The sequence below is a fragment of the Acaromyces ingoldii genome (genome assembly GCF_003144295.1).
Source record: "Acaromyces ingoldii strain MCA 4198 unplaced genomic scaffold FA10scaffold_5, whole genome shotgun sequence".
Lineage (NCBI taxonomy): Eukaryota > Fungi > Basidiomycota > Exobasidiomycetes > Exobasidiales > Cryptobasidiaceae > Acaromyces > Acaromyces ingoldii.
This window is the reverse complement of record NW_020290251.1, coordinates 1,750,771-1,778,219: the sequence shown is the minus strand read 5'-3', so window position 1 is coordinate 1,778,219 and position 27,449 is coordinate 1,750,771. Positions and strand designations below refer to the sequence as shown.

The following is a 27,449-nucleotide window of genomic DNA, read 5'->3' as shown; positions in this document are numbered from 1 at the left end:
TGTAGTAGTAGCCTACGCTACTAGCGCCCAGCTTTAAAGGAGGGGATGCACTAAACGCGAGGGCTTGTCAAACATCCTCCTGCGCCCCCCACCCCCAGCCACCACTTTGCCGCCCAGAGAGATTAGCGACCGGAGTTGACATTATTTCGGACACCGATTGATCGGCGCGCCGGATGGCCCTGCTCCTGCTGCACTCGGGCGTGTCTGTCGAGCCCCTCTCGAACAGGGCCTCACGGACGTTGGAAAGGGAGAAGGTGCGGAATCAGGGTTAAACGTCTGCGGGAAGGGCGCCAACATGCGGGTCCTTTCAGCCGGCCCAGCATGCTCTGCCGGTGGCTCAGAGACAGCGGTCTCGCCGACAGCCAAGAAGCGCCGAAAGTCGTACGCGAGGCGGACATGCCAGTCGTGCCGGGCGCGAAAGCAGCGGTGCGAGTTCCCAGAGGCATCCCTCCTCATCGCGCCGTCGGACGAAGCGCTGCAGGAGCATCTGGCGTGTTCGCGATGTCGTGCTCTCGATGTGCCCTGTCTACTCAACGACTTTGAGCGCGGGGCACGGCTCGAAGTAGAAAGAGATGGGCAGGCTCCGGAGGGACAGGCTGCACCACAACGAAGGCGGCGCTCACGAGCGAAAGTACGAGGACCACCGGCCGAGCAAGGGGAGTTAAACGGTGCGGGGAACAAAGACGAAAGTCAGCCTAATGAAGATGTAGCCAATGATCAGTTACGGAAGCTGGCGGACGTGCATCCAAAGGACGTAGATCAGGTGGAAGAATTCTTTAACAGAAGGCGTCCGATCACTATCCTGGTCGAACTCGTCAGCCGACAGCCCAAATTTGGGACAGCCTTACGCGACTCTGTCGCAATGGAAGACCTCGTCGATGACGAAATGAGTCAGGCCATGTCCGACTGGACAGAGAAGGAGGTTGTCCTATGGCTTCCATTCATGCCCTCGCCCTGGTCTGTGCGGCTCACACGCAGGCAGGGGCAGCCTCAGCAGTCCAAGGTGGATCTCGTCGCGCTCGAGCTGCTCGAAGTGGTGCAGTACGCAGTGGCAGCACAGCACATGGCCCAAGTCGACGGCCCTCTTCGAAGAAGCATTACGATGGCGGCGCAGTCCGTCGTTGAAAACCGACTGGGTCCGTTGATGCTTTCCTCGCCGAGCTCTGTGGAGGCCGCACAGGCGCTCCAGCTCCTGGCTGCCTTCCCAGTCGTCTTTGGCGACCCCGGCCCCATGGCAGGAATCGCCAAGCGCATGTCACTGGCGAGCCAAAGGACCGCCAATCTCAACTACAAGTTCCGCGACGGCACCTTTGCCGACATCGAGGCCGATCTCGAGAGCTACGTCTTCTTCTGCAGTGCCTGCGTATGGGACGACGTGTACTCGTACGGAAGCGACGACTACTTTGTGTTTCACAAGTCCGATTGGCTACTCAAGGAGACCAAGATCATCGAACATCTGGAGGAGCTCTCTCGTCGTCAAACAAGGAGGGGTAGAGAAGGAGGCGCAGGAGAGAGAAGAAGGAATCTGGGCAAGATGTGCGTTCTACTCCGGGCGCTCTGCATGGCGTATGCTGCCAAGAGCTGGGTCAGCACCGATTCCATCGAGATGGGTGGCGACCCCGTTGCTCGGACTCGGCAGCTGGACGTGTGCCTAGAGGCCTGGCAGTACGACATGAGCTTGTTCCGCGCCCGGCTGGAGCAACACCTGGGCAGCGATGGACGCGGTCAGGAGTCCGTTGCCGACGACGACGAGCGCCGGTGTAGACAAAGAATGCTCGACTGGCTGATCGTCGAGTCGTCTACGGCACACCTCACCGTCAGCGCAAAAGTCTTTGTGCGAGCATGCGAGGCTGACATCACACCCAACTACATCCGTAATCTCATCTTTGGCATAGATGTCCACGACGCTGTCCGACTTTTTTCCTTCAAGCATGGCGATCCTCGCATGGACGCCTGCGAGACAGTCATGGCCACGATGACGCGCATGGCCACATTAGCTACCGAGCAGGGGGCCAGGGCTCAGGACAAGGATCACAGTCTGTACCCCTCTGCTCTTGCCTCTGGCTACCTCCTTCAGGCGGCTACGCTGGCCATGGACATGTTTAGCACCAGTCTCAAGTTCTTCAAGAGCATGCCCCGAAGAGCCGACTCGTGGCGACTGGCCTTTGGCGGTGCCGTGCGCTTCGCCGAGGCGCTGACACGCACCCCGATCGAGGAGGGCGGCACTGCAGCTGCCTCGGCCAAGCTTGTCGCAGGCATGCTCGACATCATTGCCATCTGGGAGCGCGCCCTGATGGCCTCGCGCGTGGCTGGCGGCGTCACACCCTCGTCCTCGGCGACTGCAGCCACTGGCGGCCGATCTGCGGGCACCACGAGCAGCAGCGATGGACGTGATGTGCATCACATACCCGCGCCCACTGCTGCTGCTGCTGCTGCTGCTGCTCCTCTTTCAGCATCGACGGACTACACCTCCGGCGGGAGCAGCGACACGCCAGCGACGACTGCGCCGCCTCAGTCCATCTTCGACAGCCTCGAGCCCAACGAGTGGAGCCAGTTCGGCACGCTTCCCTCGTCCGATGGCATCCACGCCACGCTCTGGAACACGGACACGCTGCAAACGATGATGAACGACGTCTTTGGACGGACGGACTGGGGCGATGTCCTCGCCGAGCTCGAGGGCGAGAACCTGTCGATGTTTCCGGGCCTAGCCTCATAGGCACCGCTTGCTCTTTCTCACAGGCACCGCTTGCTCTCTCTCATAGTCACCGCTTGCTTCTTCTCTCAGTCACCGCCTCTTCTTTCACCCTGGGATCGCTGTTTCAGCTCTCACGCTTTCTCTGTACTGTACAGTAGTGTAGCACCTCGGTCCGGCTGAGCAATGGACCGGGAGCCGTTCCGTCCGATTAGACTCGAAAGTGGCAGCGCGTGTGGAGGCCTGCGCGCGCGAGGGGACCGGCTTCTTCAGCCTAATTTGTTCGTGCGTGCATACTGTATATAACGCCCATGCGCGCGCGCCGCAATGCCCCCTGGGAGTCATTCAACTCCTCGCCACTTTCTCAACACCAACACTAGCTACGAGATGCCGCCCGTGAGAGACCCGACTTTTCTCGCATACTCGGCTGCTCAGGCTGCTGCCTATGCCAAGTCGAGGATGGCGTACCCGCGCCGTCTCTACGACTACATCCTCGAGTACCACGGCGCAGGTGCGACGACGAAGCTGGGGACACTGCTCGATGTCGGCTGCGGTCCTGGCAACTCGACGCGAGAGTTTGCGCCGCGCTTTCACAAGGCCGTCGCCATCGATGGCAGCGCCGCCATGATCGAGGAGGCCCGGCGGCTGAGCACGCTGCCGATCCAGTTTGAATGCAAGACGGGCGAGCAGTGCGCCGATGTCGTCGACGATGAGTCGGTCGATGTCCTGACGTCGGCCATGGCTGCGCACTGGCTCGACATGGACGCCTTCTGGCCCGCGGTCGCAAGGGTGCTCAAGCCGGGCGGCACCGTGGCCATCTGGTTCGTGTACGCGATGAAGTGCCACCCGAGCACGCCGAACGCGCCCCAGATCGAGGCCGTGCTGCAGGATCTGGACAGCAGGGTGCTGCTCGACTACCAGCAGCCGGGCAACAAGCTCGTCATGAACGGCTACAGAGATCTGGAGCTGCCCTGGACGATTGCAAAACCTGTGCAGGCGTTTGACAAGTCTTCCTTCCAGAGAAAGGAGTGGGACAAGGACGAAGACGGAGACTTCTTTGGCGGGCAGAGGACGTCGTCGCTCGAAGAGGTGGCTGCCGCCCTCTCGACGACGAGCGCCGTGACACGGTGGAGGGAGGCCAACGCCGGCTCAGGCGCTGAAGACTGCGTCGAGGCAGCCGTGGCAAAGATCAGGCGGCTTCTGGGCTCCCAGCATGACTACATCACCTGGGGCGGACCGACGACGATGCTGCTGTTCAAAAAGAAAAAGTAGAAAGAGCCCTTTCTTTGGCGAGATGTGCCTCACCACCACTCTGTAATGAAAACACCACTTCCCCGTCTTTTTTTCTGTGAGAATGTATCGGCCTGCGATACCCGACAGCTTGCTTCGAAAAGGCCGTCGCAATGACGCGCCCTGTACTCCGGTTTGTCGGCGTCGCCGCGTCCCGAAGCCTTCCTGGTTCGCCGTCGGCCTAAAGACCGACGCGCTAAAAAGTACTTTTGACAGGACTGACTGCTCAGCTTCGCTTAGAGGGAGCGGAGTCACGCACAGTGGGACCCACATGCGCTCTGAGCCTGCAATTCACCTTGTGCAACCATGCCCGTGGTAGCCATAGCAGGCGGCACTTCGACGGGACTCGGCCGGGCGCTGACGGTGGCCATCTTGGAGTCCGCGGATCGCCACTGGACGCCCGTCATTCTCTCGCGCAGCGACAAGCGGCCGCCGTGGCTGCGCGCCATCGATGCCGACGGTCTTGTGCCCGTCGTTGCCGTCGACTACATGTCGGTGGCGTCGATCAGCGATGCACTGCGCACCCACAAGGTGCACACGCTCCTCTCCGTCGCGCTCGCCAAGGACGGCTCGCAGAACCGCTTGCAGCTCAACCTCGTGGAGGGCGCGCGCGAGGCTGGTGTGCAGCGCTATGTACCCAGCTACTGGGGCCTGGGTGTCGAAGCCTACCGCCACGTCACCGTGATGCGCATGGGCGCCGAGGGCGTCTGGGAGGCGTGCGAGAAAGCACAGCGCGAGACGGGCATGCAGTGTGCACGCTTCAACTGCGGCGGTTTTATGAATTACTTTGGCATCGGTGCCCACCCACCCGCCCGGCAGCAGCAGCAGCTCACTGACGAGGAGTTGGTGGAGCAGCTGAGGCAGGGCGGCGGCTACGCTGCTGGCGAGGATGCAGGCGAGCAGGGCGTCGACCGCGACGGTGACATGGCCGATGGCAGTGGCTGCTACCTGCTCAAACCCCGTGGCCTGTGTGCAGAGGTGCCGCTCAGTCCCTCGGGCGGCTACCCGCGCTTCACCACGACGACGCTCCGCGACGTGGGCAGGTTCGTCGCCGCTGCGCTGGAGCTCGAGACGTGGGAGGGAGATATGAACATCGTCGGCGACACTGTTCGGCTCGACGAGATGATTCGCACGACTGAGGCGCTGCTGGGCAAGAAGCTGGCCGTCGAGACGATCTCGCCCGCCGATCTGGACAAGCAGATTGGCCAACTCCGCATGCCCGATGATTTTATGAAGCTTCTCTGGCTCGAGCTTAAGCGGGAGCACGCAAAAGACGAAGTGGGCAACGGCGTTTTGGACGGCAACGTCAATCGCATGTGCCCTCACGTCAAGCCTGTGTCCTTCAAGGAGTACATGCACGCACAGTGGTCCTGAGGACCCGCGGAATGCCTCTAGCGCACATCCCGCTGTGCCCGGCCAGAAGCGATGCATTACTTGAAGTGCTTCTTGTTCGTACTTTGAAGAAGGAATAAGGCTATGTGTAGTCGAAGTACTGTACAGGAATGATGGCTGGCTAAAAGACCTCGGAATGGAACACGTAGCGAATGCCACTGCCGTCCTGAACGGCTCTCGACGTCAGCGCGGTGCACTTGTCGCGGATCTGCAGGCCCAGCGCGGCAGGTCCGCAGAAGAGGACGCCGACGCTGGACTCGCGCGTCGTGCGTCTGCGCCTTTGCGCCATGTCTCCTCCACTGCTGCCGCGGCGTGCACAGGGAGAGCCTGCCAGGTCATGGGCAGAAACTTGCGCGACAAGATCGGTGTGGTAGGCTTCGAGGATAGCCGACATGTCTGGGCGCTTGCCGCGCACGACCGGTATCGGTAGGACGATGCGATCGATTGCGCTTTGGACCAGCTCGCCCGTCGTAGACCTTGACCCCAGTGAGGAGGTCAGCGAGGAGGATGACGAGGTAATAAATGGCAGAATGTTGACCTGGATCCAGCTTGGCAGGCCTGAAGCGGCCTGGGTAAGCGTCGGTAGGAGCCAGTCGAGATCCGAGGCAGACCGGACGGTCCAGACAAAGTCGACGCGCTTCTGGGACGGAGTGTTCTCCTTGTCTTTGGCGAGGAGGGAAGTTTGCGGGCTGGACTTGCGCCTTGCGCCAAATCGCGACAATCTTGAACCTTTATCGAGGCTGACAGCTGCATATGTGCTGTGGGGGTCTGCTATTGTAGATGCTTCAGGGTGCGATGGCCGCTCGGCCAATGCTCCTTTACACAGCGAAGGGGCACTTCGACTGGAGATTGAGGCTTTCCTTTCTTTGATGTCTTCGCCTGTATTATTCAAGTCGTCGGCACTTTTAGTTTGGCGTTGCTCAATACTGTCGATGGAGGACTGCACTGATGCGGGTTTTGTCATTTGGCGCGATTCTTGTCGGTGCTGCGTTGGGTGAGAGGTGATGTATCCTGTGCCTTGGCCTAAGCTTTCGGTGAGGGACTGTCCTTGACCTGGCAAAGTGGAATCAAGCTTTGCAGAGCCCCACGTGGATGGCAGAGTTGCTGCGCACGGCGGCGGCGCGGGTGACCACGATGGTGTACCGCCCAATTGAGTCTTCGCAGCCCTCGTTCTATTGCGACTCTTGCTTGCATACTTCTCGGTCCAGGGATCCATCTCGGCCTTCCATCGCTGACTCAGATCTTGGACGATGGCGCTGCACGGTGTCGCCCCGATGCCGGCACCCACAATGATGGTGCGGTCGTAGCGGTAGAAGACGTCCGAGGGCGCCGCAAATGGTCCGTCAAGGCCTATGCGTATGCTGACGGAGCTGGCTTCTCCGCCAGGGGTCTCACCGCCGTCCTTGTGTGGCTGGTTAGTGGCCAGTTCGCGCAGCTGCCGGGTCCAGCTGCCTGCTATTGTTCGGATGTGCAAAGTCACTTCGTCGCCATCGTTGCCATTGGCATTTCCCTCACCATCGTCGTCGACATCGCCAGTCACGGACGTTCCCCGACGGTGGCAGCTCGAGATGGTGAATGGGTGCCACTGCCACCGGCTGATCTCGGGCACCTGCAGCAGGACATACTGGCCCGCTCGAAAGGGCAGAAGGCGCGGCAAGTCGAGACTGCTGAACTGCAGACGAACCGTACTCGAGTCAATGACGGTCAAGACAGCCTCGTGAGAGCGGAGGAAGCCACGATAGAGATGCCGGTGGATGCGCTCGACAGTCACGATGACTACGGCAGGCCCGATGATGATGCCCAGAATGGGGAACTGGAGCAGGTGATCGGTGCCGTGGGCGATCATTAGTGCGACTTTTGGGGACATGTTGATCAGCGAGCAGGACTAATCTAGCGCACAGGAAGCGCTTGAAGAACTCACAAAAGGGGAACATGAGCAGATGGGAGAGCTGAAATAGCTCAAAGTGCTTTCGACGCACAGCCGGCATGCCGCAGAGCGCCATGATATAGAGGATGGCGATGGCGAAAAAGCCGGTAATCATGGGCAACATCCGCATGAAGCTCGCATAGCTTCGTCTGGTGTCTGGGCCGTGCAAATAGGGCAGCAGGTCTTTCGGGTCAGCGAGCGTCGCCTGACGAAAAGAGCCAGCAAGGTGACCTGCAGCGTGTATTGTAGCGAAGAGAAGGGTAAGGCAGGCCATGATGATGTGGAAGCGTTGACTGTGGTCCCAGTTGATGAAGGTGGTGAGGAAGCCAAAGTGTTTGGCAAAGGTGGGCAGCCATCGCGACATGGAGATGATCATGAACAGCAGCGTTGGGTAGAGGGCACCAGCTGCTGTCTTGCTAACAATCAGTCCGGGCCCCTTTGATGTACAGGACACGGTGAGCATCTCTGTAAGCCAGTGCTGGACACAAAGGCACTCGGACTCACAAAGGCGCGCCTTGCCTGCGCGTTCCAGTAATAGTCGATGAAAGTAGCCACGGACGTGCCGCAGGTGGTAAGGACAACGACGAGAATAAAAAGGTAGCGATAGCGAGACAGGTGCCAAACGGCAGACGTGCGCGCCGCCCATGTAGGTGGGGCAAGATCAGAGGAGGAAATAGCGGCCGGGTTCAGATCCAGAGCAGCCTTGAAATTGGCTTCGTTTTCGACTCGTGTCTCATCGATGCCCCACTGCTGAGCAACAAGCATGCGGAATTGCACGAGGTCGAGGTGACGTTCTGTCTCATGCTTGGCGTTTGCTGGCAGAAGCGTGGCTAGGACAAGGTCAAGCTTGGAGACGGCAATGTCAACGTCGGGGTAGAGGGCACTGAACGAGATGCAAAGGTGCTCGCGGAGACTGGTGAGGCTTATCAGGCCGTCACCATCGGTGTCGAGTTCATCGAAGAGCGAGGTGGTGCTGTCCATTGCATGCAGACATGAGGGGAAAAGATGAGAGTCTCCGTCGTTCACATTGGATATCACAGATTCACATATAAGGTCATGCATGAATGAGAAGCGAAAGCAACTGAGCAAAGCCGAAGTTCCATCAGATTGCGCACACAATGCGACGACAGAACGAACCAACTCGGCCTATGCTGTCTCTCCTGCTTCAAAAGATCTGATGTTCCTTCGAGATGGCCCCCATTCTAATAAACGTGTCATCTTGCGCCCATGCAACTTTATCATGCCACATTTGCAAATTTAAGGCAATCTGGAGAACCCTCTCGGAGATTTTGACCAAACTTCTCGACGGAACGAGCGTTCGCCCGTAGACCCTGTGACTGACTGCCCGATCGGTTATTCACCTTCCCGCAACTCTATAATTCGTCGCGGCTGATGTCTCCCCTTGTCCATTTGGCAGTCATCATGTCAAAAGATGCGCCAAGCGACTGAAATGCGATTCGCAGACCAAGGGTCCTTCGAAAAATTACTTAACGGGGCTAACCGTGAGCATATCGCCGATCAAAACTAGGTTTATGTCAGATGGGTGGTTCCGCTTGCCAGCCTGGACGCCGCCATCCCACCCTGTAGTGTGATTCTCGAATACATTTGCACATACTTTACTTGCCCTGGGCAGCTATTCTACACTATCGGTGTCTTCACAAGAAGCTCTGCAACCTCTTTATACACGCCCTCAATCGACGGTAAGGACAATCTTGCCCTGGATGTGCCCGCGGCCCGCACGCTCGTGGGCCTTGTTCGCATCAGCCAGGGAAAAGGTGCTGTCGACGGCTACGCGAATGGTCCCCGCTTCGAGCAAGCGCCCGAGCTCGGCGAGCTGCTTGCCGCTAGAGCGGACCTGGGTGATGGACGCCGTCACGCCGTGCCTTTCGAGCTCCTCCGCGTCGATGGGGCTGATGAAGACGGGGAAGAGGGCGCCGCCGCGCTTGAGCGTGCGAAGGAAGCGCCCGCTCTTGGGCCCACCGACGGCGTCGAGGACGAGGTCGACGTCGCGCACGGCCTCCTCGGGGCGTGTCTTGGTGTAGTCGATGAACTCGTCGGCGCCGAGGCCGCGCAGGAATGTCTCGTGGGCGCCCGATGCGACGGCAATGACGCGCGCGCCCTTCCACTTGGCCAGCTGCAGCGCCATGTGGCCCACGCCACCCGCTGCGCCATTGACGAGCACCGTCGTGCCCGCGCCAATGGGCACTGGATTGTGCAGCGTCTGCTGGAGCGGGTTTGGCTCCTCGTGTCCGCGCTCGATGAGGAATTGCCACGCTGTAAGAGCCGCCATGGGCGCCGCTGCCGCATGCACGTGGTCGAGGCCGGCCGGCTTCAGTGCCAGGTCCGACGCCGGCACGGCCACGTACTGGGCATACGCGGCGCTCTCGCCAAAGCTGGGAAAGCGGACCATGGCAAACACCTCGTCGCCGGCCGAGAAGCCCTGCGCGTCGGCACCGACCGAGTCGACGACGCCCGACACGTCGGTCCCGGGGATCGCGGGCAGCGGCACGGGCGGCCTCCAGTCGGCGGGAAGGCTCTTGAAGCCGTCGCGCAGGTACCAGTCAGGTGGGTTGATGCCGACGGCGTGGACGCGCACGAGGACCTCGCCGGGCTTGAGCTGGGGCCGCGGGGCGTCTTCGTAGCGCAGCACCTCGGGACCACCAAACTCGTGCAGCCGGACCGCCTTCATCGTCATTGTGTCTATGGCGCGTTTTGTCTTTTTTTGTGGTGGAGCTTCTCAATAGTAAACTCGATGTCTAGAGGCGGACGTTAACGTCTCTTAAGTATCCCTCACGAATCAGCTGACACCTGTTGTGCTTCGCTCACTTTAAGCAGCGCCTGTGGCTTTCAGCACGGCCGTAATTGACGCCCCGCTCACCATGCACGCGAGCTACGGCCGTAAAATACAGTACAAATTGATTAGATTAAACACGACAAACTAGCCAGAGAGGCGCATGCGTGGTTGGTTGCCACCCGTCGTTCGGTCAAGTGGCGACGGCTTTGAAGCCCCTAGCTCCGACACAGACTATCGACACTGCGGTGCTTGCTTGCGGTCGTTCTTCAGAGCCTTGAAAGAGATGGGCTTTGCTCAGGCTTCGGCCGTGTGAGAGAGAGATGATACTGGGCTTTGCTCGGGGACATCGGCCATATCGGCCACGTGGCACATCGGGTCGTCTTTTAGCGCGCGCGCGCGCGCGCGCCTCGGTGCCGAGTCCCGGTCTGACAGTCCGTCGCCGGAGCGCCTATCAGCATCAGCAGTGCGGATGTGCGTCCACGGCTGCTCTCGCGCTCGTTGCCATCTTCCACAACTGATGACAGCTGCGAGACATGGCCTGACCACTGGTGGGCACTGTGGATGAGTCGAGAGAGAGAGAGACGATGGAGGCACAGCAGCAGGCACAGCAGCCGCCGCCGCAGGAGCAGCAGGCCAGGAAGCGGCCGGACAAGAGCAGGGGCCATCGACCGCGGGCCGTCTACACGTGCGATGCGTGCCGGCTGCGAAAGGTCAAGTGCGACGGCTGCGACGGCGGGCCTGGCTGCTCCCATTGCCGCCGGCGGGGCGAGAGCTGCACCTGGACGAAGGGCAAGCCGCGCAGCGGGCCGGTCCGCGGCGTCTACGTGCAGGGATATGGATATGGGTACGGGAACGGGCACGGGCGCGGGCATGAGCAGGGACAGGAGCAGGGCTACCGGCAGGGACTAGAAGATGTCGGTACAGGAACAGACTCGAGAGACACGTCACTCAGCAGCCGGCTGGCGCGCATCGAGACGCTCCTCAGCGAGGCGGGCTGGCGCGTGAGCAGCGAGCAGGGAAGCCGCCGTGGAGCTGACGCAGGCACTCGGCCGACGAGGGCGCCGACGACGACGACGATGACGACGGCAGCGACGAGCACAGTGCCGCAACCAGCCCGGCCAAGCAGCGTCGAGGGCGACTCAGAGGCCGTCGACGATCTCCTGGCCACTGCCGAGCACCGCCAGGGCCGCATGCACGCAGATGGGCACAGACAAGGGCACAGACACGGACACGGACACGAGCGGCGCCGCGACGAGCCGGACCAGGTGTACATTGCCCGACACGACCGCTTCGACCACCAGATCCTCGTCTCGTCTCCCGATGCGCACCCGGGTGGCGGCGCAGGGGCGGGCTCCTCGTCGATGGCCTCGTCGCCCGTCTTTGGCAGTGGCAGCGAGGGAGCAGCGAGGGGTGCCGCGGGCCTTGACGACGCCTTTGGCGCGCGCGCACACGTGTTTCGAAGCAGGCTGCCGGCGCGGCCCACCTGCGACGCCGTCGTGCGCCTCTACTTTGCCCGGCTCGAGTGGATCCACCACGTCATCCACGTGCCCAGCTTCCTGGCCTGGTACGAGGGCCTGTGGGCGCGGCATGACCTGGGGCGCGACGACCTGCTGATGCTCGCGCTGCTGTACGCCCTCCTCTGCGTGACGGGCCACTTCTTCGATCTCAAGCCCGGTCACGTGCACACCGATGACGACGAGCAGCACCACCCACCTCCCTTCGAAGACCACGACATGTACCGGCTGAGCTACGAGTGCTTGGTCGAGGCCGAGTACCTGCGCCGACACTCGCTCACGGCGATCCAGACGCTCGTCATGCAGGGCCTCTACCTCGTCAACATGGGCGAAAACGACACGCACCACGCGAACCTCGCGCTGGCCATCCGCATGGCTGCCGCCCTGGGCCTGTCCAAGCTCGATGCGCCGGGGCCCGGTGGAGGTGCAGGCACGAGCAACGCGCACGCAAGCGCGAGTGCAGGCGCACGCCTCCGCGCCGAGATGGGACGGCGCGTGTGGTGGAGCATGGTGTGCCAGGACGCATACACGGCGTCGTCGTGCAACTTTTCCTACTCGATCGTCGATGGCCAGGTCAAGACGCACCTGCCGGCCAACCTCGACGATGAGCAGTTGCTTGTACTCTCTGCGCATGCTCGCCCACTGCCTCTGGACAGCCATGCGACGAGCATGTCGTACCACATTGCCAAGATCCCGTTTGCGCTCATTGCCAAAAAGACCGTCGATCTGTTCAACGACGACCGGCTCGACTACGGCGCCGTGCTTGCGCTCGAGGACGAGCTGCAGGCGCAGTACCGTGCGCTGCCCGCCTATCTGCGGCCCGAGGCGGCCGATGAGGAAGGGCGAGACGAGGCGGTCACGCGGCACGGCAACGGCAACGGCAACGGCGAGCACGACGACGACGACGGCGACGACGACGGCAGGCAGCAGCAGCTGCGGTGGCAGCGCCTGTTCATGGGCATCACCCTGCACAACCGCATCATGCGCATCTACCGGCCCATGCTCGGCCACGCCTACAACAACGACGACGACGGCGGCCGGCAGCGCGCCGCCAAGCGCGCGCTCGTGACGTCGGCAAAGGCCCTGATGCGCCTCGTGGCACGCGCGCGCCAGATTGGCTTTCCCGGCCTGCGCTGGTGGGTCGTCCTTGTGCACGTCTTTACGGCCGCCGTCGTCCTCTGTGTCCACGTGCACTTCGCTGCAGCAGCAGCTGCTGCTGCTGCAGCCGGCAATGCGGGGCTCGCGGGAGTGAAGAAGGAGGAGGACGAGGCCGAGAGCGTCGCGCTGCTCCGCGTCGCCGTCGAGGTGCTGGGCGCAGCAGCCAAGAGGAGCGCAGCAGCGCGCCAGGCCGTCCGGCTCGTCGAGATGCTGCAGATGCGATCGCGGTCGCAGTTGCAGTCGTCGCACGGCGCACGGACCACACGGCCCGGCGAGACGGCGCGGCAACACCATGGCTACGGCAACGACGGCGACGGCAACAACAGCGGGCCTAGTCGAGGCCAGGACGCTTCGACATTGTGGCAGCACCCTCAGCAGCAGCAGGTTGGCCAGCCAGCAATGTCGCCCTGGCACGCGAGCAGGGCCATGGCGCCCGCACCCAGCAACGGCAACAACGGCGCTGGTGGCGACAACGACGACGACGATGCGCGCGGCTGGATGGACCTCGACTGGTCCAGCCTCCTGGGCCACGCGCCGCGCCCCGGTCCTGTTCCGGTCGCCGACAGCCAGGCGTCGTCGTCGTCGTCGTCGTCGGCCGACCCGGCCCTGCTCGGCAGCGGCATCTCGGGCCTCAACCAGGACCTGTGGGAGACAATCGAGGCCTTTGCCACCTCGTCGTCCTCTTTGGGTATTGCTGCTCCTGCTGCGCTGGGCACTGCGGCCTTTGTCCCTACAGCTTTCGGTGGCTTTTGATTGATTGATGGATGAAGAGCGCCTGGAACTTCGTGTCAAATTTGAACAGACATGTATTTATTAGAGAAGTAGGACGTGTACAGTACAGCGACGTGAATAAATGCTATCTTGTCATGCATCTGCATCTGCCTCGGCCACATCGCACACGCGGTGCTCGCCACGCGGGCCCAGCCAGCCCAGCTTCGCGTAGGGGTACTTGTACGCCCGGAAGAGGGCGTTGGACTCGCCGGGAAAGACGTCGCGGACATGTGCTTCTTCGTAGCGCGCGAAAAAGGGGCTCACCCACTCCCAGCACACGCTGCCCTCGGCGTCTACCTCGATGAGGCGGCCGAATGCGCTCTCGGTCAGCAGCGTGTTGCCCCGTGGACCAGGGGGGACAGTGTCGGCATCCGTATCAGCTGCCCGTGTTGCGGGATCGAGGCGCTGTGCGCAGCCCATGAATGGACTGTAGAAGCGCTCCTTGCTAGGGTCCGTCCACGACCAGACGACCTCCTTGGTGGTCCGGCTGACCTCGATGGCGCGGCTGAATTGGAACGACTCGCGGAACCGAAAGGCGCCGTTGTCAAAGATGAGAATGTTGCCCTCGGGCCCGACCTCGGACGCGCAGTGCTGCTGTGCGACGACGGTGGCGTCGAGGTGCCAGATGATGCGCTTGTCGGCGCGCGAAATGATGAGCACCGCCGAGACGGAACGCAGCGAGACGAGGATGTTGCCGTCGGCCAGGGGCAGCACCGAGTTGATCAGCGGCCAGTGCTCGCGCGGGTAGGGTGCCTGGAGTGGGAATGTGGCGCGGTCCAAGTGCTCGGCGGCGCGCCACTCCCACGTCACGCGGCCCTCGCTGTCGACTTCACGGATCACATCGGCCCACACGCGGCCGTGCGCGGCCTCGCTGCCCGGTAGGCCGCCCTGGACGCCCGCCGAGGCCTCCTCGCTCAACTCCTCGAGGCTCGTGTAGAGGATGCGGCCCGAGCCGTCGCCGTAGTGGTGCGCGTCGTGGTGCTGGAGCGCATCGTGGTGCTGTCGGACGATGCGGCCCGTCTGCGGGTCCACCTCGGACATGATGCCGCCGCCGTACTTGTTGAAGAACCAGAAGGGGCGTGTCGTCGCCGGGTCGATGCTGTTGATGGCCAGGCGACCATTGTCGAGCAGGCGCGCATGCCGGCCGTTGCGCCAGGGCATGTTATAGGTGCAGCGCGTCTCGCCCAGCTCGTCGACCAGGTGCACCTGGCTCGTCGTCAGTGGCGCGACGAGCACGCAGCCCGGCACCACCCTGTCGGGATCGATGGCGATGAGGCCCGCGCCCCGCCGTCGGATCGAGTTCTGGTCGACCTTGTCAACCTTGGAGGGCATATTTTCTTGTGCTTGCTAGACTTGTGTGACCCCTATGCCCTTCGCATGTCTGTTTCCGCTTTCTTATATGCATCCTTGTCCGCAAGATCAGCAGACACTTTAGCACGCAAGCCGCCCTTGCCAATCAGGAAGAAGAAGCTTCAGCAATCTTATCGCGTCAACCTCGGTGCACCGAACCGAACTCCGTGCGCCACTCCTATTGATTGCGTCTTCAAATCTCAGCTCCGAAGCAAAAGCTCGGAGCACCGAGCCTCGCTCGCCTGTCAGGCAGGGAAAAAAAGGCCCCGTCGGCATTGCACTATCTTATCTCTCTATCACACCATCCTTCTCGAGACCATGGTCTGCGATGCTGACTGACGGGGCAGACGAGGCCCATTCCCGCCCCCCTCGCCTAAGCAGGAAGAAGGGTGCTCCCTCCCCAACGCACGGCCAGCAGTAGAATCGAAGCCAGACGCTGAGGCAGGCAGGCAGGCAGGCCCATGCGGCATATTTAAAGGCCCCGATCGAGCATGCTCGCAGACCGGTGACCAGCAGGCGCTCTCTCCCCCTCCCCCATCCTGGCCGCTACACCTTTACACACGACTCGCGACGATGGTCAACCGCCTGAACAAAGACTCGTCCTCACTGAGCAGCGACGCGCCCTCCATCAAAGGGACTGACGATGAGAAGCGGATGGCGATGGGCGTGAACGTACATGAGCACGAGGACGGCCACGGGCACGGGCACACAGACGACACGAAGCTGGCGCTGAAGGGCCGCCTGCGTGTGGACCTCCTCGTCGTCTCGTGCCTCATTGTCATGTTTGTCTTTCTGCAGTTCGACCGCACGAGCCTGGGTGAGTGCAGCATCGAGGTCCCCACTCTGCTTCCACCTCTGACACCACGCCCTCGTCTGCAGGCAACGCGCTCACCGACAACTTCAGCACCGTCGCAGGCCTGTCGCAGGCCGACATCAATCTTGGCCAGACGCTCTTCACGCTCGGCATGGTCCTCTTTGAGATCCCGTCCAACGTGGCGATCAAGCGCATCGGCGCCCACCGTCTGCTCCCGATCCTCATGTTCTGCTGGGGCACCGTGACGTGGTGCCAGATGTTTATTCGCTCCCGCCCCTCCTTTCTCGCCCTGCGCTTCCTGCTGGCCATGTGCGAGGCCGGCTTCATCCCCGGCGCGGCTTTCTACCTCGGCCAGTTCTTCACCCGGCGCGACATGGCGTTCCGCTACACGCTCCTCTGGGCCGCCAACTCCATCGCGGGCGCCCTTGCCGGCGTGCTCGCGCTGGGTCTGCTCAGCCTCAACGGCCGCGGCGGCCTCCACGGGTGGCAGTGGCTGTGGCTCATCGAGGGCGTGCTCACCTGCGCCGTCGCCGTCGCTGCGGCCTTGCACCTGCCCTCGGGCCTCGCCGGCGCCACGCGGCACCCCCTCTTTGGCCGCAGGCTGCCCATCCTGACCGAAGCTCAGGCAGAAGCGATCCACGAGCGCGTGACGCGCGACGACCCAACCAAGGCGTCGCAGCGCAGCCGCCGGGTGCGCGGCGTCGACTTTGACGTCCTCGTCGGCTGGAAGGTGTGGGGCCACTGCCTCATGGCCTTTCTCTCCTCGATCATGTTTACGCCCGTCAATACGTATGCGCCGTCGATCATCAAGAGCCTAGGCTTCCGCGGCTACAGCGCAAACGGCCTCAACAGCGTCGGCTCCGTCCTCGCCCTCGTCGTCTCGCTCAGCCTGAGCTTCACGAGCGACCGCGTGGGCGAGCGGGCGCTGCTCGTCTTTGTCGGCTTCTGCGTCCCCGCCGTCGGCCTGCTCTGGCTCGCACTGCCACCCGACGGCGTCCATGCCGGCGTCCTCTATGCCGGCCTCGTCATCGTCCAGGGCGGCATGGGCTGCGTGCAGGGCATCAACGCCGTGAGTGATGATCCTTCCTTCCCTCTCTTCATTGAATCTCACACACAAATCACCTCACACAGGCCTGGCTCTCGGAAAACATCGAAGAGCGCCAGCGGCCCGTGGGCCTGGCCGCATACGTCATGGCCATCCAGCTGGCCTCCTTTGTCGGTTCCAACATCTTTACGGCGCGCGACAAGCCGCGCTACAAGCGGCCCTTTCTCATCTGTGCCGGCTGCGTGCTCGCGGCTGCCGTCGTGGCCCTCGTCTGGAAGGCCCTCTACCGGCTTGTCCCGCAGCGCACGCATGCAGGTCGGCAGGCCGCAGACGAGGCAGCAGAAGAGAGGAAGCAAGCGTCGCAACAGCAGCAGCAGTTGCAGGAATTGTAAAAATAGTGCATCGGTTCTGTCCCTGCAGTCCTCAGATTGCATTCTGTCAGCATATGTGCCTCCCTGCTCGATCGATGACCGTCTCCCTTGTAATTATCAGTCTGTCATGCAATGTCTTAGCAAGCACAGCGGAGGGAAATGGAGTCAATTGATCGAATTTCCTGAGTCTAGTAATGCGAATTTCAGCGACAGGACGTTTAGGCAAAGTCTGTGAGGAGAAAAGGTCAGTGTTACTGTCACGTCTCCCCGCCCTAGCACGTGGGTGGCACTCACCAATGTCGTCGAAGCAGTCACCGCAGGCACCGCGGTCGCCGATGCAGACGCCATGGCCGTCGTCGAACTTCTGCATGCCGTTGATCTTGTTGGCGCCCTCGTCGCCGCAGCCGAGCAGGCCGAGGGCCTCCTGGCGCGTCGTCTCCTTGAGCACCGTGTCGGCGCCCGTGGCAGCGACGTAGACGCAGCACTCGCCCTTGCACGCGACGTTGTAGGCCGTCGTGGGAAGCGGCACCGTGCTGAAGGGGTTCGTGTAGGTGCATGTGGCTGTCGGGAGAGATAGGGTTGTGAGAAGGGGCAAATTGACAAAGAGAAGCAGCCATCTCGCACTCACCTCCTGTGTTGAACTCGCCGTCCCAGAAGGCCTTGTCGTTGAGCATGTCCTTGCAGTCCGAGAGCACGGCATCGCCCGTGGTGCCGCAGTGAACACCGACCGAGGCGTGGGCAGTGAGGAGGGTGGAGGCGCCGAGGGCGAGGGCCATGAGAGTGGAGAAGTACTGCATCTTGAATGAGTTGTTGCTGGGTAGAGGGTTGTTGTTGTTGTTGTTGTTGTTGTTGTTGTTGTTGTTGTTGTTGTTGTTGTTGTTGATGTTCGTGTTGCTGCTTGTGATGCTTGCTGATGGGGAGTGGCAGAGACGAGCAAAAGACCATGTCTTATATACCTTTCGTTTAGTCTCTTCTCCTTTCGTCGAAAGAGAGTGAACATCCCACGGTGCAGACTCCGAGCACGGCCAGGGAGGGTCAGTCTCTTCGAGCAAGGCCAAGCATATTCTCGCATAAGCTCGGCGTCGCTCTACACTTTCCGTACATGATAGCATAGAGTGGTTCTTGGTATCGGTCAATTTGTGCCTGATGGCGCTCACCAGGAACGAGGTGGAGGACCTCTGCGGTTAGTGCGCACGCTGTTTGCTGCACGATGTCTAAGCTGCGGTGTAGCTCGCTTGCACAGTAAACCGTACAGGGTGTAGTCTTGGCGCGCACTGACAGCAGAGTGAGGATGTTATTTCTGTGGTTTCATGCGCCGTTGTCCGCCGTCGACGTACAGTGGAATTCGGAACCGCGGCGCACGTTCCGACTAGCATAGCCAAACCGAGAAGAAGATTTGCAGCAGTGGAGCAAAAGGGCGTGCCAAGACTCGGATGATTAATATGCATGTAAACCTACGCCAAATGACAGGGAGGAATAACCGACGCCAACCTATCTGTTCCTGATATAAAGCCGAGGGTGTGGGAAAGCAGGGACATTAGCTGTGTGCGTGTTTTGTTTTGGTTATTTTTCAAGAAATATGCGCATGGAACACGAGACGCCAAACGCAAAGCAGTGAAGTCATTTCGCAGAGCAGAAGCTTCAGCCAACTTCGACTGCCTTCCTTCCCCCAAGTCACCGCAGTCATCGTGGGTATCGCTATCTTAGCAGCTGGGGAACGAGTTGCTTTGATTGCTGCAGGAGGAAGAGCCAAGAAATGCGCATGAGAGGAACGTGGTCGGTAATCCAGCCATCGCCAATTTCACAGCCATCGCCGAGGAGCTTAGGGCAGATTCAGGCACCGAGTGGCATTTGAAAGGCAGCGCCGAGCCTCAAACGGCGGTGTAACAGGACGCTTGAGGGTTGCGGCCAAGTGTGCAGACCCAGCATGAAGGCATAGCACAGGCGCAACAGCTTCAAGGGACCGCCGTTGCTTGAGAGAGCCAACCTGACGGTGAAAGACTTAAAAGCGAGGACTTCTCGCTGCTCCGAGCTCTTCCCTTCCATCATCCAGAACAAGATCATTTCCTTGACAAGCAAATCAAGAAACAAGAACGACACCATGAAGACTTCTTTCGCCGCCATCTCTGTCGCCCTTGGCCTTGCCGCCTTTGCCTCGGCCGGCCCCCTCCGTCGCCGCGATGTGCACTGCGGCACTACGAGTGAGTCTGAGACATGATCTGCTCGCTGCTACGACATACTGACGTACGCACGTGCCACCAGACGACGCTACCCTCTCCGACTGCCAGGCGCTCACGTCGGACAAGGCCATCTGGGACGCTGCTTGGGCTGGCAACACCAACGTCTGCCACTTCACCAACCCGCTGGCCAACCTCTACAACCACGACGCCTACAATGTCGCCTGCCACGGTGTGAGTACGAGGTTAACATTGCCTGATGGGTATTGCTTGCTCAAATCTGTAATAGGACTGCTGCGTCTACGCCGCTGGCGACAACGCCTTCGAGGACCCCCAGGGCGGCTTCACCCTCGACCGCGACCGCTTCTACGAGGAGGCCGGCGGTCTGCTTGGCTGCGCCGACGCCTCCAAGAACAAGGTCAACGGTCTGCAGAACTTCAGCGACGGCCACCACATCTGCATCTCCAACGGCGATGGCTGCGGTGACTGCTTTGACGATGCTGGTGCGTAACTGCTTTCGATGACAAGTGCTGCTTCTACTCCCCTTGTTGACACATGCTCCTTTACAGACTACACCGTGGCTTAATAGATAACAGCTCCTTGTATCTTTGAAGCCGGAGAAATCACTATGCGTTACCCACACTGATGGCTCGGCTTTCTGGACGCCATGACAACAACGTATATTTTGAATATAAAACAGGCCTTTCATCGTTACTGATACACGGGGCGGTGGCAGGACGGGCACCCTCAATAGATGTAGGTGCTCGGGTCACCATCGCAGGTGACTGACAACGATGGTGCTTTGCCACCGGAGCTGTACTTTTGCTTGTAGAGCTTGAGGAAGGCCAGTTCGGCTGCAGAGATGAGCTGCTGGCTGCGCATGCCGCGAGGACAGAAGAATTTGGGCACATCGATGCGGTGACAGACGGTCGTTGTTTGGGTGGGAAGCTAGAGGCATGGGGCACCTTGTGAGCACGTGCACCGACGTAGAGGATTGAGACGTTACGTACCTGGGCCGTTGCGGGCACCGTGACTGTCTCGGAAACGACATCAGTCTTTGTAGACACTGTCGTCGTCTCTGTCGTTGTAGCTGTCGGCGTAGGCAAAGTCCTACGAAAAAAAATTTGAGTGAGAACCTTGTCTCTAAGTCGGTAAGCCGCGACTCGTGGCTACTCACGATGTCTCCGTATCGGTCTCCGTTGTAGTCGTCGTGTCGGTCTGTGTGCTCGTCGAAGTGCTGGTGGATGTCGTCGTCTCAGTCGCTGTCGAGAAACCCACGGTGCGCCTGTGTACGCCGGATCCTTTCTTCTGACAGAACGCCCGAGGACAGCAGGCGGCCTCGACTGCGAGACGCGCGGTTCCAGCCAGATCAGCATACCACAGCAGGAACCTCGCCATAGATTTATATAGGACTCACACGACAGGTGGATGTCGAGGCACTTGCCCGTTACTGTTGCAGTGGGAGCCGCAAGCGTAGTCGTGGACGTCGTCGTTGTGGTTGAGGTGCACGTCGTCGAGTCTGTAACTGACTGTTCGACTGTTAAGGTGGTCGTCGCAGGCTCAACTGTAGCCGTTGTTGTCTGCGTCGCGATGTCAGTCTCCGTCGTCGTAGTTGTTGTGGTTGTCGCTGTGGGTACAACGAGCGTCGTTGTTGACTGCACCGGGTCGACCTGCTGCAGTGCGACGTTGTCAAAGGATCTGGCGGAGACATCTTCTGAGCTGAGATTTTGCTTGGGTCCGGCCAATGTATCACTCACAAGACAGCGGGCGGATCGGCCATGAGAAAAGAGAGCGTCTGTGTGGCCGCCAGACCTCCCTGCAGCAGCGTAGGGTAGCAGTATTGCGTCCACGATGTTACTGGGTCTGGGAAGGAATCCACATTCTGGCTGAGCGTCTGGCCCGTCCAGCCCACATTCAGCGTGGGGCTGCCATCGAACGTCGTTAGGCCACCGGTGCGCCTGGCCCAAAAGGAGAGGAGGTAGTACTGGCCTAGCACAACGGGCACACCCGCCGTCGTCGACAATTTGACGGGCGTCAGGTTCGAGAAACGCCAGAAGTAGTTGCCGTCCTCGGCCGTTTCCCCATCGCGAGGCGTCTCACCCGTAGGCCCCACACGAAGCGTGTTGATGTTCTGATCTGTCGACAGCTTCCAGCCCAGGGCTGCTTTGTTCGCTTTCTTGGCCGGGGTTGGATCCACCTCAAACGATGGGTTGAGCAGCACATTAGGCGTCGTGGGCATCGTGTCGGGACACGTAAATGTGCTGAGGTCCACGGCGAGGGAACCGTGGGCGCACAAAGCGACGCAGAGACACACGAGGCTGAGGAGCTTCATGATGGAAGAAGATCAATGTCTGGTCTGTCTTTCTGAGTGAAAATGTCACCTCTCCCTTTATATGAGCGGCACGTCTCTTCCCATGGACTCGTCAGAAGAAGACCTTGCTCTATAAGACACTTCCCGACACACTCTTCCCGGGCCTGCATCAGCTCTGCAAAAATTTAGAGCGTGTACCGCACATGCAAAGTTCTCGATTCTTGCTGATTGTGGCTTACTGCCAAGTGATTACTCTAATCGCGTTCGTTTTCCTCTCTTTTGTGGGGCCTTTTTTTGCTTTTCCCCCACGCTTTCTCTAGGGATTATTGCGTGAGAGACAGGAAACCTGCCTGTCGGACCGAGCATCGGCGCGACGGAGTCGAGGCTTGTGGTGGGAAATCTAGATTGATCCTCCGCCAGGAACGCAAATCCTCTACAGACCGGGAAGCGATCCATAGAACCGGAACCGAAAAGCAACTCTCCTCGAAGCGCATGAAGGACCCTTTCCCTCATATTGTGCAATTTGGCACTCCGGCCGCTAGCATCAATCGCGCAGTTCTCATGCTGTCTGCTCCTGTCGCGCAAGGACATCGAAAGTAGAGACCTTTTTCCGGTCTTGTGCTCTTTTGCCTACTCGCCAGAAATGTAGGACCTCGAAACTTGCATTGTTACTTGAAAAGGTACTTGGCTACAAGGTGCAGGCAGTATCGCAACCTACCTTTCCACATCTCGCCTTCCCACACAAGCTGTGGGTGTTCGTCAATTTTGATGCGGAATACTTCTCCTTTGCCAACGACATATATGATGCCGTGCTGCCCTCAGAGACAGGCATCGTACCAACTGTGAAGCGCGTTTGCGCGTGGAGAGAATCCAGACCTTCGTAGCTGGCCGCTACGTTCCACTTGGAGCTGCGAGAGTAGCGCAAGCCGTCATAGATGCCCGCCACGGGACTCGTCAGCAGAGCACCAATGCCAGACATTTCGAAGCGAGAGAGATGACGAAGCGCTGAATTATGCTTATATTAACCCCCTCTTGTATCGTAACGCAAGAGCTTGAGAAGGAGCAAACAGTGCGTAGCCCATTGCAGGCTTGCCAAGAGACGCTCGGCTCGTGGTTTTGGACCGAAGTGCTTGCACTCACAAGAGGACGAGTTGGAGTAAGGTTCGTCACCACGTGGACTATTATCAGGAGCATCTCGGTTTTTTTCGATTGCCCGATTAATCCGCAAGGTATTGCCGCCAGGCTCCTAGCAGGCACAGTCATAGACGTGGGGGGAATCCTTGCATGCCGAAAGAGAGCCAGAGATATAAGCCGCCGCTCCTCAATCGTAATGAGAAACTTCATAAAGCAGCAACATGGCAACCGTCACAACAGCAGCCATGACCTTAGCCACAGCACTGGACGAGAGCCTGACAAAGATACTGGTCCCCAATGTGGTGCGAGACAGACTGAGAGCGGACCGGGTCTTCTCGTCGCTCTCTGTCAGGCTCGTGAGAACAGTGGAGATTGTCTCGATTGCCAAGCTCGCCGGCTTCGAAACACTGCTTTTCGACCTCGAGCACTCGTCTCTGTCCCTCGAGACGACGGCGCAGCTGTCCCAGGCGGCGCTCCTGGCGGGCATCTGCCCCCTGGTGCGGGTGCCGTACAACAGCTCCGAATGGATATCGCGCGTGCTCGATGCAGGTGCCCAAGGCGTGGTAGTTCCGCATGTGAGCACACTGTCTTCTGTTCTCTCATGCTCTGGCTCGCTGACGGGGCCGATGGCAGATCAAGACGGTACAGGACGTCAAGAATGCCGTCAACTGGTCGCGCTTCTATCCGCGGGGCAGCCGCTCTGTTACTGCAGGTCTGCCACACTTTGCCTTCCGACATGTGCCTCTGGCGGAAGCGAATGAGGCCTGTAACGAGTCGACTATTGTGATACCCATGATCGAGACGCGCGAAGCGCTGGACATTGTAGAGTAAGTCACCTCTTATTACTATCGACGCATCGCAGCTCTGCTCACGCATGCGTCGTGCTGGGCAATGATGACGACAGCGACATTGCAGCCGTGCCTGGCATCGATGTGCTGCTCATCGGCACAAACGATCTCACGGTCGAGCTCGGCATCCCGGGCCAGTACGACGATCCCAAAATTGAGGCCGCCTACATGAAAGTCATTGCTGCTGCCAGCAAGCACGGTGTTGCCGTGGGCGTGGGTGGCCTGCACTCGCGCATGGATCTGGTGGAGCGATTCCTCGGTCTCGGTGCGCGCTATGTCATGGCGGGTACTGACCAGCCACTACTGCAGGCCGGCTGCGTGGCGAATCACAAGATTATGGAAGCCATCTGCGCACGCATGGAGAAATGAAAATGGCCTGCCTTCCACTTTCTGTATCTTAGCTCCGCCTGGGCTAGAACATGCATGGAGGGAACCCTGACATAGCGTAAGGAAAGAACGTGCAGGTGGCTAAGAGTAAAGTGTTCGAGGAAATGCTGAGCGGATTGCCGAGGGCGCTGACAAAGGGAGAGCCAGGCCGTTGTCTACATTGATGTAGAATTGCAGTCGAGAGAAGAAGCAAACGCAATTAGCTGCTCAGCAATATCGTCTGAGGCCTCGAGAGGTAGCAGATGGCCAGGTCCGTGCAGCTCTACCAGTGAGGATAGTGCCGAGAGGTGCGGGACGATGTGTTCGACGGCGCTCTTGACTGGGTCAATGGGATCGTCGTGGCTCGCTATGATCATCGTAGGCTTGTCGATGGTCCATTCTCCAGCACCTTCCTGCAAGCCTCTGATGTCGCGCTTCATGTTGACCCGTGGCCAAACCTCCCACGAATGCCTGGTGCCACTGGTCGTGTCCTCTGTGACTCGCTGCTTTTGTTCTTCGGTAAGCGGCATTCGGACCAACCGTTCCAGAATCGAAGGCACTGCTTGCTCCAGATGATCATAAAGATTCGAAAGCATCTCGTTTTCCTCGACCGGCATCGGTTGCGGGCCCGGAGTGGCTGATGCCACTAGGGCCACTCCCTTGAGAGCCTGGGATGCCTGGCGCGAAGCATGGAGCAATGCCACCTTGCCGCCCATGGAGTGTCCGACGAGGATGTAGGATTGTATGCCAAAGTGACTGACGAGGTTGCCGACATCTGTCGCCATGCTTTCGAGATCAAGCTCCAAGTTCGCGTCCTTGGACGAATGGCCCCAGCCTCGCGCGTCAAACGATAGGCAGTCGAAAGACGGGTTTCTGGCCATGATGAGGTCCACCACCTCACTCCACGTCCTGCTCGATCCGCCCCAGTAGTGGAGGAAGATAAAGGTCGTCCGGGTCCCCGCCGCTTCTCTGAATCGCGGTCGAGTCAGAATGTCAACGCCGCTGGGAAGTTTTACGAGCGACATGCTTGCGGTCTTGCTGGGAGTGTTTCGTGGAGGTAAAGCAAGAGACAGGTGGGAACACCGTAACAGCCGTGTCTTTTATGGGCCGCGAGCTATCCCCGGCGAGGGTGGAACACGAGGTCTCGAGCTTGCAGTTCCAGGAACCAGCCTTAGTGCGTACGCGTTTATTCTCGAAATGATGACTCTGCATGCTCCGGTGTGCTGCGCAGCTGAACAGGTTGCAGGGCACTCCAAACATCTTCGATAGCGTATTGACGTACAGCGTCTTGACACTGCTCAGAAACATGCTAAGCTCCTGAGCAGCGACTCCATCACGCAATCCATCACATATGTCCAAGTGTATGTGAGATTGCTCGGTGAAGCGAGCCAGAGCGAAAGTGCCAGACAATCCTTACTCTGCCACGTTCTCGGAATGCTCTCGACTTGGCCTCACAGCAGCGATTGACGCCGATGAGGTCATTTCAACGTGTACCGAGGACAGGAAGGATCAATTGGGATGGGAAGCGAAAGGCTCTGAATTCGCCGGCAAAATGCTGTGTCTGCGAGATCGGACACTAGCCTTGGACTCCAGAAATAGAACTGGTAAATCGATTAGGGCGCTAAAATCAACTTCTGCTACAGCTCTGGCGTTAGTACTTGGGGCTGTGTCTGCAGAGTCGACGTCTCCTTCAGCAGCAACAACAGACGACCATGACCGTTGTACGCCTTCCGTTCACAAGGCTCGTCCTGCTCGCGATTCTTGCTTTCTTCCTCTCACGTCCTCTGTGGCAGCACCAACACCGTCTATGGCACCACACGCGCCCTTGGTGGCTCTTCCAGCGCCCAGCACAGGTCGCGGCCGTCGATGGCAGGTACGAAGCCGTTGATGCATGGCCAACGCTCGAGGACGGAGAAGCCCAGAGCAGTAGGCCACTGGACGCAAAGAAGTGCAACGGCCCCAGTGGAATCGCACTTCCTGGTCTCACGGTGCACCCACTGCCCAAGAAACACCCGATCCCCACTCTTGGAACGACAAACCTCTTTCCCTCGGATGTCTGCATGACGTACGAAGACCGGTATGGGGCCTATACAGACAAGGCGCTCGGTCTTAGTACAATGTCTCCAGCACATCCTTCTTCTAAAGTCAATCTCACGGAGCAAGTCGCAAGCCTTAATTGGAAAGAAGCGATGGACCAGTGTGGGAGCAAAAAGACGAAGGCGGTGGTCTTGAGGTGCTACGAGGGTTTTCCATGGGTGAGTCCGCTCCTTCCTAAAGAAATTTATGGTAGCCACTGAGACAATCGACAGTCGGTCGACGATGTGTACAATGTCCGAGCGTTGATCGCAGAGCTCGCGTTCGATCCTGACTCTTCCTACACTGTCCATCTCCTCGTCGAGGTTCACAGCCGCGATCTTGCATTCCAGACATCGGCTCGAGCCCGTCTGGCTGCGCTGCAACGAAGCATACCCCGAGAGTTCTGGTCCCTCGTCACACTATGGAGCGAGGACCAGATGGCCAGTCTCTATCCCCGCCTTCCGCTGACACAGGGTCTCCTCAACCATATGAGTGCCCATTCCTCGTACCGGTCCTGCTTCATGCCGCTGCAGAAGTTTGCGCTGGACCACGAGGACTACGACTTCATTTGGAACTGGGAGATGGATGTGAGGTCCACTTTTGATTACCGCACCATCATAGAAGCTGTCGAAGGTAGGTGCTATTACACCTAAACAGACAGACCTGGAAGAAATGGCTTATCAGGTGACTTACAGGTTATGCACGGACTGAAGAGACGAGCGCCTCCGCGAGCCATTGGAGTTTGTCTGGTCGGCTGGCATCCGGCGCTGGGAAACAAGAAGCAGACCTTATCACACTCAATCCCATGTTTGACGTCAAGGGCAGCGGTTGGTACTGGAGCTACGACGTCCAGAGTGAGTGAGGCCGGTCTTGAGCAGCTTCGATGGGTAAAGCTGAGCAGTGGCGAGGCGTTTTAGACTATCCCGACGAGCAAGAGACGGAGAGGAGAGCCTCGATCGGGACGACGGTCCGCTTCTCTCGACGCATGCTGCAGCAGATGAATTTGGCAAACGCAGACGACAAGCGCTCGATGCAGTGCACATCCTTCCCAGCCAGTGTCGCTCTGCATTCGCACTACTCCAACCAGGAGTGGGCCCGCCTCTACTCAGCACCCAGACCGGACCCGCCACTCAAAGCGGTGTACGTGCGCCACCCCATCTACATGGGCCACCGATGGGATTCCCAAAAGCTGCTGCGGGCACTCTCGCGGCCCGACTTCTATATGAAAGCAAATGAAAAGACGATGCGGGATGCGAGTTTCTATTACGACGGCGGCCACGCTCGGGCAATCTATCTGGGCTGGATGAACAACGACAGGTCGGTTTGCCGGGCGCCATCGCTGCTCCATCCCATCAAGTCCTTCCACCTCGCCAAGCGTGCTCCGCCGACAAGTGCAAGCATGTAGGAAGAATTATAGGA

At 59.7% G+C, this 27,449-nt stretch overlaps 15 protein-coding genes across 15 annotated transcripts; 8 read left to right on the top strand and 7 right to left on the bottom strand.

Moving 5' to 3' along the window:
• Positions 1 to 12: 12 nt before the first annotated feature.
• Positions 13 to 2,973, top strand: FA10DRAFT_172371 (hypothetical protein). The gene has a single exon (XM_025518231.1). The coding sequence runs from the start codon at positions 296 to 298 to the stop codon at positions 2,714 to 2,716; it is 2,421 nt and encodes an 806-aa protein (XP_025375955.1). The 5' UTR covers positions 13 to 295; the 3' UTR covers positions 2,717 to 2,973.
• Positions 2,974 to 3,079: 106 nt separating this feature from the next.
• Positions 3,080 to 3,964, top strand: FA10DRAFT_262055 (S-adenosyl-L-methionine-dependent methyltransferase; the record flags this gene model as incomplete). Its single annotated transcript, XM_025520095.1, has 1 exon — positions 3,080 to 3,964. The coding sequence occupies one exon, from the start codon at positions 3,080 to 3,082 to the stop codon at positions 3,962 to 3,964; it is 885 nt and encodes a 294-aa protein (XP_025375954.1).
• A 162-nt stretch (positions 3,965 to 4,126) lies between these two features.
• FA10DRAFT_172381 (NAD(P)-binding protein) lies at positions 4,127 to 5,425 on the top strand. The gene has a single exon (XM_025518232.1). The coding sequence runs from the start codon at positions 4,289 to 4,291 to the stop codon at positions 5,354 to 5,356; it is 1,068 nt and encodes a 355-aa protein (XP_025375953.1). The 5' UTR covers positions 4,127 to 4,288; the 3' UTR covers positions 5,357 to 5,425.
• Positions 5,426 to 5,495: 70 nt separating this feature from the next.
• On the bottom strand, positions 5,496 to 8,282 carry FA10DRAFT_288278 (hypothetical protein; the record flags this gene model as incomplete). The annotated part of the gene is made up of 3 exons (XM_025524195.1): positions 5,496 to 7,228; positions 7,296 to 7,737; positions 7,806 to 8,282. 3 exons carry the CDS (start codon positions 8,280 to 8,282, stop codon positions 5,496 to 5,498), a joined length of 2,652 nt encoding a protein of 883 aa, XP_025375952.1.
• A 535-nt stretch (positions 8,283 to 8,817) lies between these two features.
• FA10DRAFT_268902 (NADPH:quinone reductase) lies at positions 8,818 to 10,085 on the bottom strand. Its single transcript, XM_025522523.1, has one exon. It carries the CDS (start codon positions 9,994 to 9,996, stop codon positions 8,992 to 8,994), a length of 1,005 nt encoding a protein of 334 aa, XP_025375951.1. The 5' UTR covers positions 9,997 to 10,085; the 3' UTR covers positions 8,818 to 8,991.
• A 237-nt stretch (positions 10,086 to 10,322) lies between these two features.
• FA10DRAFT_303681 (hypothetical protein) lies at positions 10,323 to 13,593 on the top strand. The gene has a single exon (XM_025525269.1). The coding sequence runs from the start codon at positions 10,680 to 10,682 to the stop codon at positions 13,518 to 13,520; it is 2,841 nt and encodes a 946-aa protein (XP_025375950.1). The 5' UTR covers positions 10,323 to 10,679; the 3' UTR covers positions 13,521 to 13,593.
• Positions 13,594 to 13,631: 38 nt separating this feature from the next.
• Positions 13,632 to 15,033, bottom strand: FA10DRAFT_255118 (hypothetical protein; the record flags this gene model as incomplete). Its single annotated transcript, XM_025519753.1, has 1 exon — positions 13,632 to 15,033. The coding sequence occupies exon 1, from the start codon at positions 14,868 to 14,870 to the stop codon at positions 13,632 to 13,634; it is 1,239 nt and encodes a 412-aa protein (XP_025375949.1). The 5' UTR covers positions 14,871 to 15,033.
• A 515-nt stretch (positions 15,034 to 15,548) lies between these two features.
• On the top strand, positions 15,549 to 17,139 carry FA10DRAFT_233103 (putative Tartarate transporter; the record flags this gene model as incomplete). The annotated part of the gene is made up of 3 exons (XM_025518936.1): positions 15,549 to 15,705; positions 15,768 to 16,771; positions 16,834 to 17,139. 3 exons carry the CDS (start codon positions 15,549 to 15,551, stop codon positions 17,137 to 17,139), a joined length of 1,467 nt encoding a protein of 488 aa, XP_025375948.1.
• A 197-nt stretch (positions 17,140 to 17,336) lies between these two features.
• On the bottom strand, positions 17,337 to 18,007 carry FA10DRAFT_303678 (hypothetical protein; the record flags this gene model as incomplete). The annotated part of the gene is made up of 3 exons (XM_025525268.1): positions 17,747 to 18,007; positions 17,413 to 17,679; positions 17,337 to 17,347 (listed from the first exon to the last, which is right to left on the bottom strand). The coding sequence occupies exons 1-3, from the start codon at positions 17,913 to 17,915 to the stop codon at positions 17,337 to 17,339; spliced, it is 447 nt and encodes a 148-aa protein (XP_025375947.1). The 5' UTR covers positions 17,916 to 18,007.
• Positions 18,008 to 19,041: 1,034 nt separating this feature from the next.
• Positions 19,042 to 19,933, top strand: FA10DRAFT_172357 (hypothetical protein). Its single transcript, XM_025518230.1, has 4 exons — positions 19,042 to 19,319; positions 19,381 to 19,529; positions 19,585 to 19,798; positions 19,865 to 19,933. Exons 1-4 carry the CDS (start codon positions 19,220 to 19,222, stop codon positions 19,879 to 19,881), a joined length of 480 nt encoding a protein of 159 aa, XP_025375946.1. The 5' UTR covers positions 19,042 to 19,219; the 3' UTR covers positions 19,882 to 19,933.
• A 109-nt stretch (positions 19,934 to 20,042) lies between these two features.
• FA10DRAFT_303676 (hypothetical protein) lies at positions 20,043 to 21,627 on the bottom strand (the record flags this gene model as incomplete). The annotated part of the gene is made up of 5 exons (XM_025525267.1): positions 20,043 to 20,243; positions 20,306 to 20,405; positions 20,473 to 20,638; positions 20,713 to 20,993; positions 21,053 to 21,627. The coding sequence occupies 5 exons, from the start codon at positions 21,625 to 21,627 to the stop codon at positions 20,043 to 20,045; spliced, it is 1,323 nt and encodes a 440-aa protein (XP_025375945.1).
• A 570-nt stretch (positions 21,628 to 22,197) lies between these two features.
• On the bottom strand, positions 22,198 to 22,773 carry FA10DRAFT_172292 (hypothetical protein). The gene has a single exon (XM_025518228.1). The coding sequence runs from the start codon at positions 22,583 to 22,585 to the stop codon at positions 22,295 to 22,297; it is 291 nt and encodes a 96-aa protein (XP_025375944.1). The 5' UTR covers positions 22,586 to 22,773; the 3' UTR covers positions 22,198 to 22,294.
• Positions 22,774 to 22,800: 27 nt separating this feature from the next.
• Positions 22,801 to 23,957, top strand: FA10DRAFT_303675 (HpcH/HpaI aldolase; the record flags this gene model as incomplete). Its single annotated transcript, XM_025525266.1, has 3 exons — positions 22,801 to 23,315; positions 23,374 to 23,567; positions 23,645 to 23,957. The coding sequence occupies exons 1-3, from the start codon at positions 22,962 to 22,964 to the stop codon at positions 23,955 to 23,957; spliced, it is 861 nt and encodes a 286-aa protein (XP_025375943.1). The 5' UTR covers positions 22,801 to 22,961.
• On the bottom strand, positions 23,858 to 25,122 carry FA10DRAFT_172350 (alpha/beta-hydrolase). Its single transcript, XM_025518229.1, has one exon. The coding sequence runs from the start codon at positions 24,977 to 24,979 to the stop codon at positions 24,131 to 24,133; it is 849 nt and encodes a 282-aa protein (XP_025375942.1). The 5' UTR covers positions 24,980 to 25,122; the 3' UTR covers positions 23,858 to 24,130.
• Positions 25,123 to 26,143: 1,021 nt separating this feature from the next.
• On the top strand, positions 26,144 to 27,435 carry FA10DRAFT_232910 (hypothetical protein; the record flags this gene model as incomplete). Its single annotated transcript, XM_025518925.1, has 4 exons — positions 26,144 to 26,209; positions 26,264 to 26,663; positions 26,726 to 26,884; positions 26,948 to 27,435. The coding sequence occupies 4 exons, from the start codon at positions 26,144 to 26,146 to the stop codon at positions 27,433 to 27,435; spliced, it is 1,113 nt and encodes a 370-aa protein (XP_025375941.1).
• Between the last annotated feature and the right edge of the window lie 14 nt (positions 27,436 to 27,449).

Bases quoted from the DNA above. Each gene is read 5' to 3' on its own strand.
- FA10DRAFT_172371 (XM_025518231.1), top strand. From the start codon at position 296: ATGCGGGTCCTTTCAGCCGGCCCAGCATGCTCTGCCGGTGGCTCAGAG.
- FA10DRAFT_172381 (XM_025518232.1), top strand. From the start codon at position 4,289: ATGCCCGTGGTAGCCATAGCAGGCGGCACTTCGACGGGACTCGGCCGG.
- FA10DRAFT_268902 (XM_025522523.1), bottom strand. From the start codon at position 9,996: ATGACGATGAAGGCGGTCCGGCTGCACGAGTTTGGTGGTCCCGAGGTG.
- FA10DRAFT_303681 (XM_025525269.1), top strand. From the start codon at position 10,680: ATGGAGGCACAGCAGCAGGCACAGCAGCCGCCGCCGCAGGAGCAGCAG.
- FA10DRAFT_172357 (XM_025518230.1), top strand. From the start codon at position 19,220: ATGAAGACTTCTTTCGCCGCCATCTCTGTCGCCCTTGGCCTTGCCGCC. The intron at 19,320-19,380 runs GTGAGTCTGAGA...ACGTGCCACCAG, and splicing joins TGTGCACTGCGGCACTACGA to ACGACGCTACCCTCTCCGAC. The intron at 19,530-19,584 runs GTGAGTACGAGG...AATCTGTAATAG, and splicing joins ACAATGTCGCCTGCCACGGT to GACTGCTGCGTCTACGCCGC.
- FA10DRAFT_172292 (XM_025518228.1), bottom strand. From the start codon at position 22,585: ATGTCTGGCATTGGTGCTCTGCTGACGAGTCCCGTGGCGGGCATCTAT.
- FA10DRAFT_172350 (XM_025518229.1), bottom strand. From the start codon at position 24,979: ATGTCGCTCGTAAAACTTCCCAGCGGCGTTGACATTCTGACTCGACCG.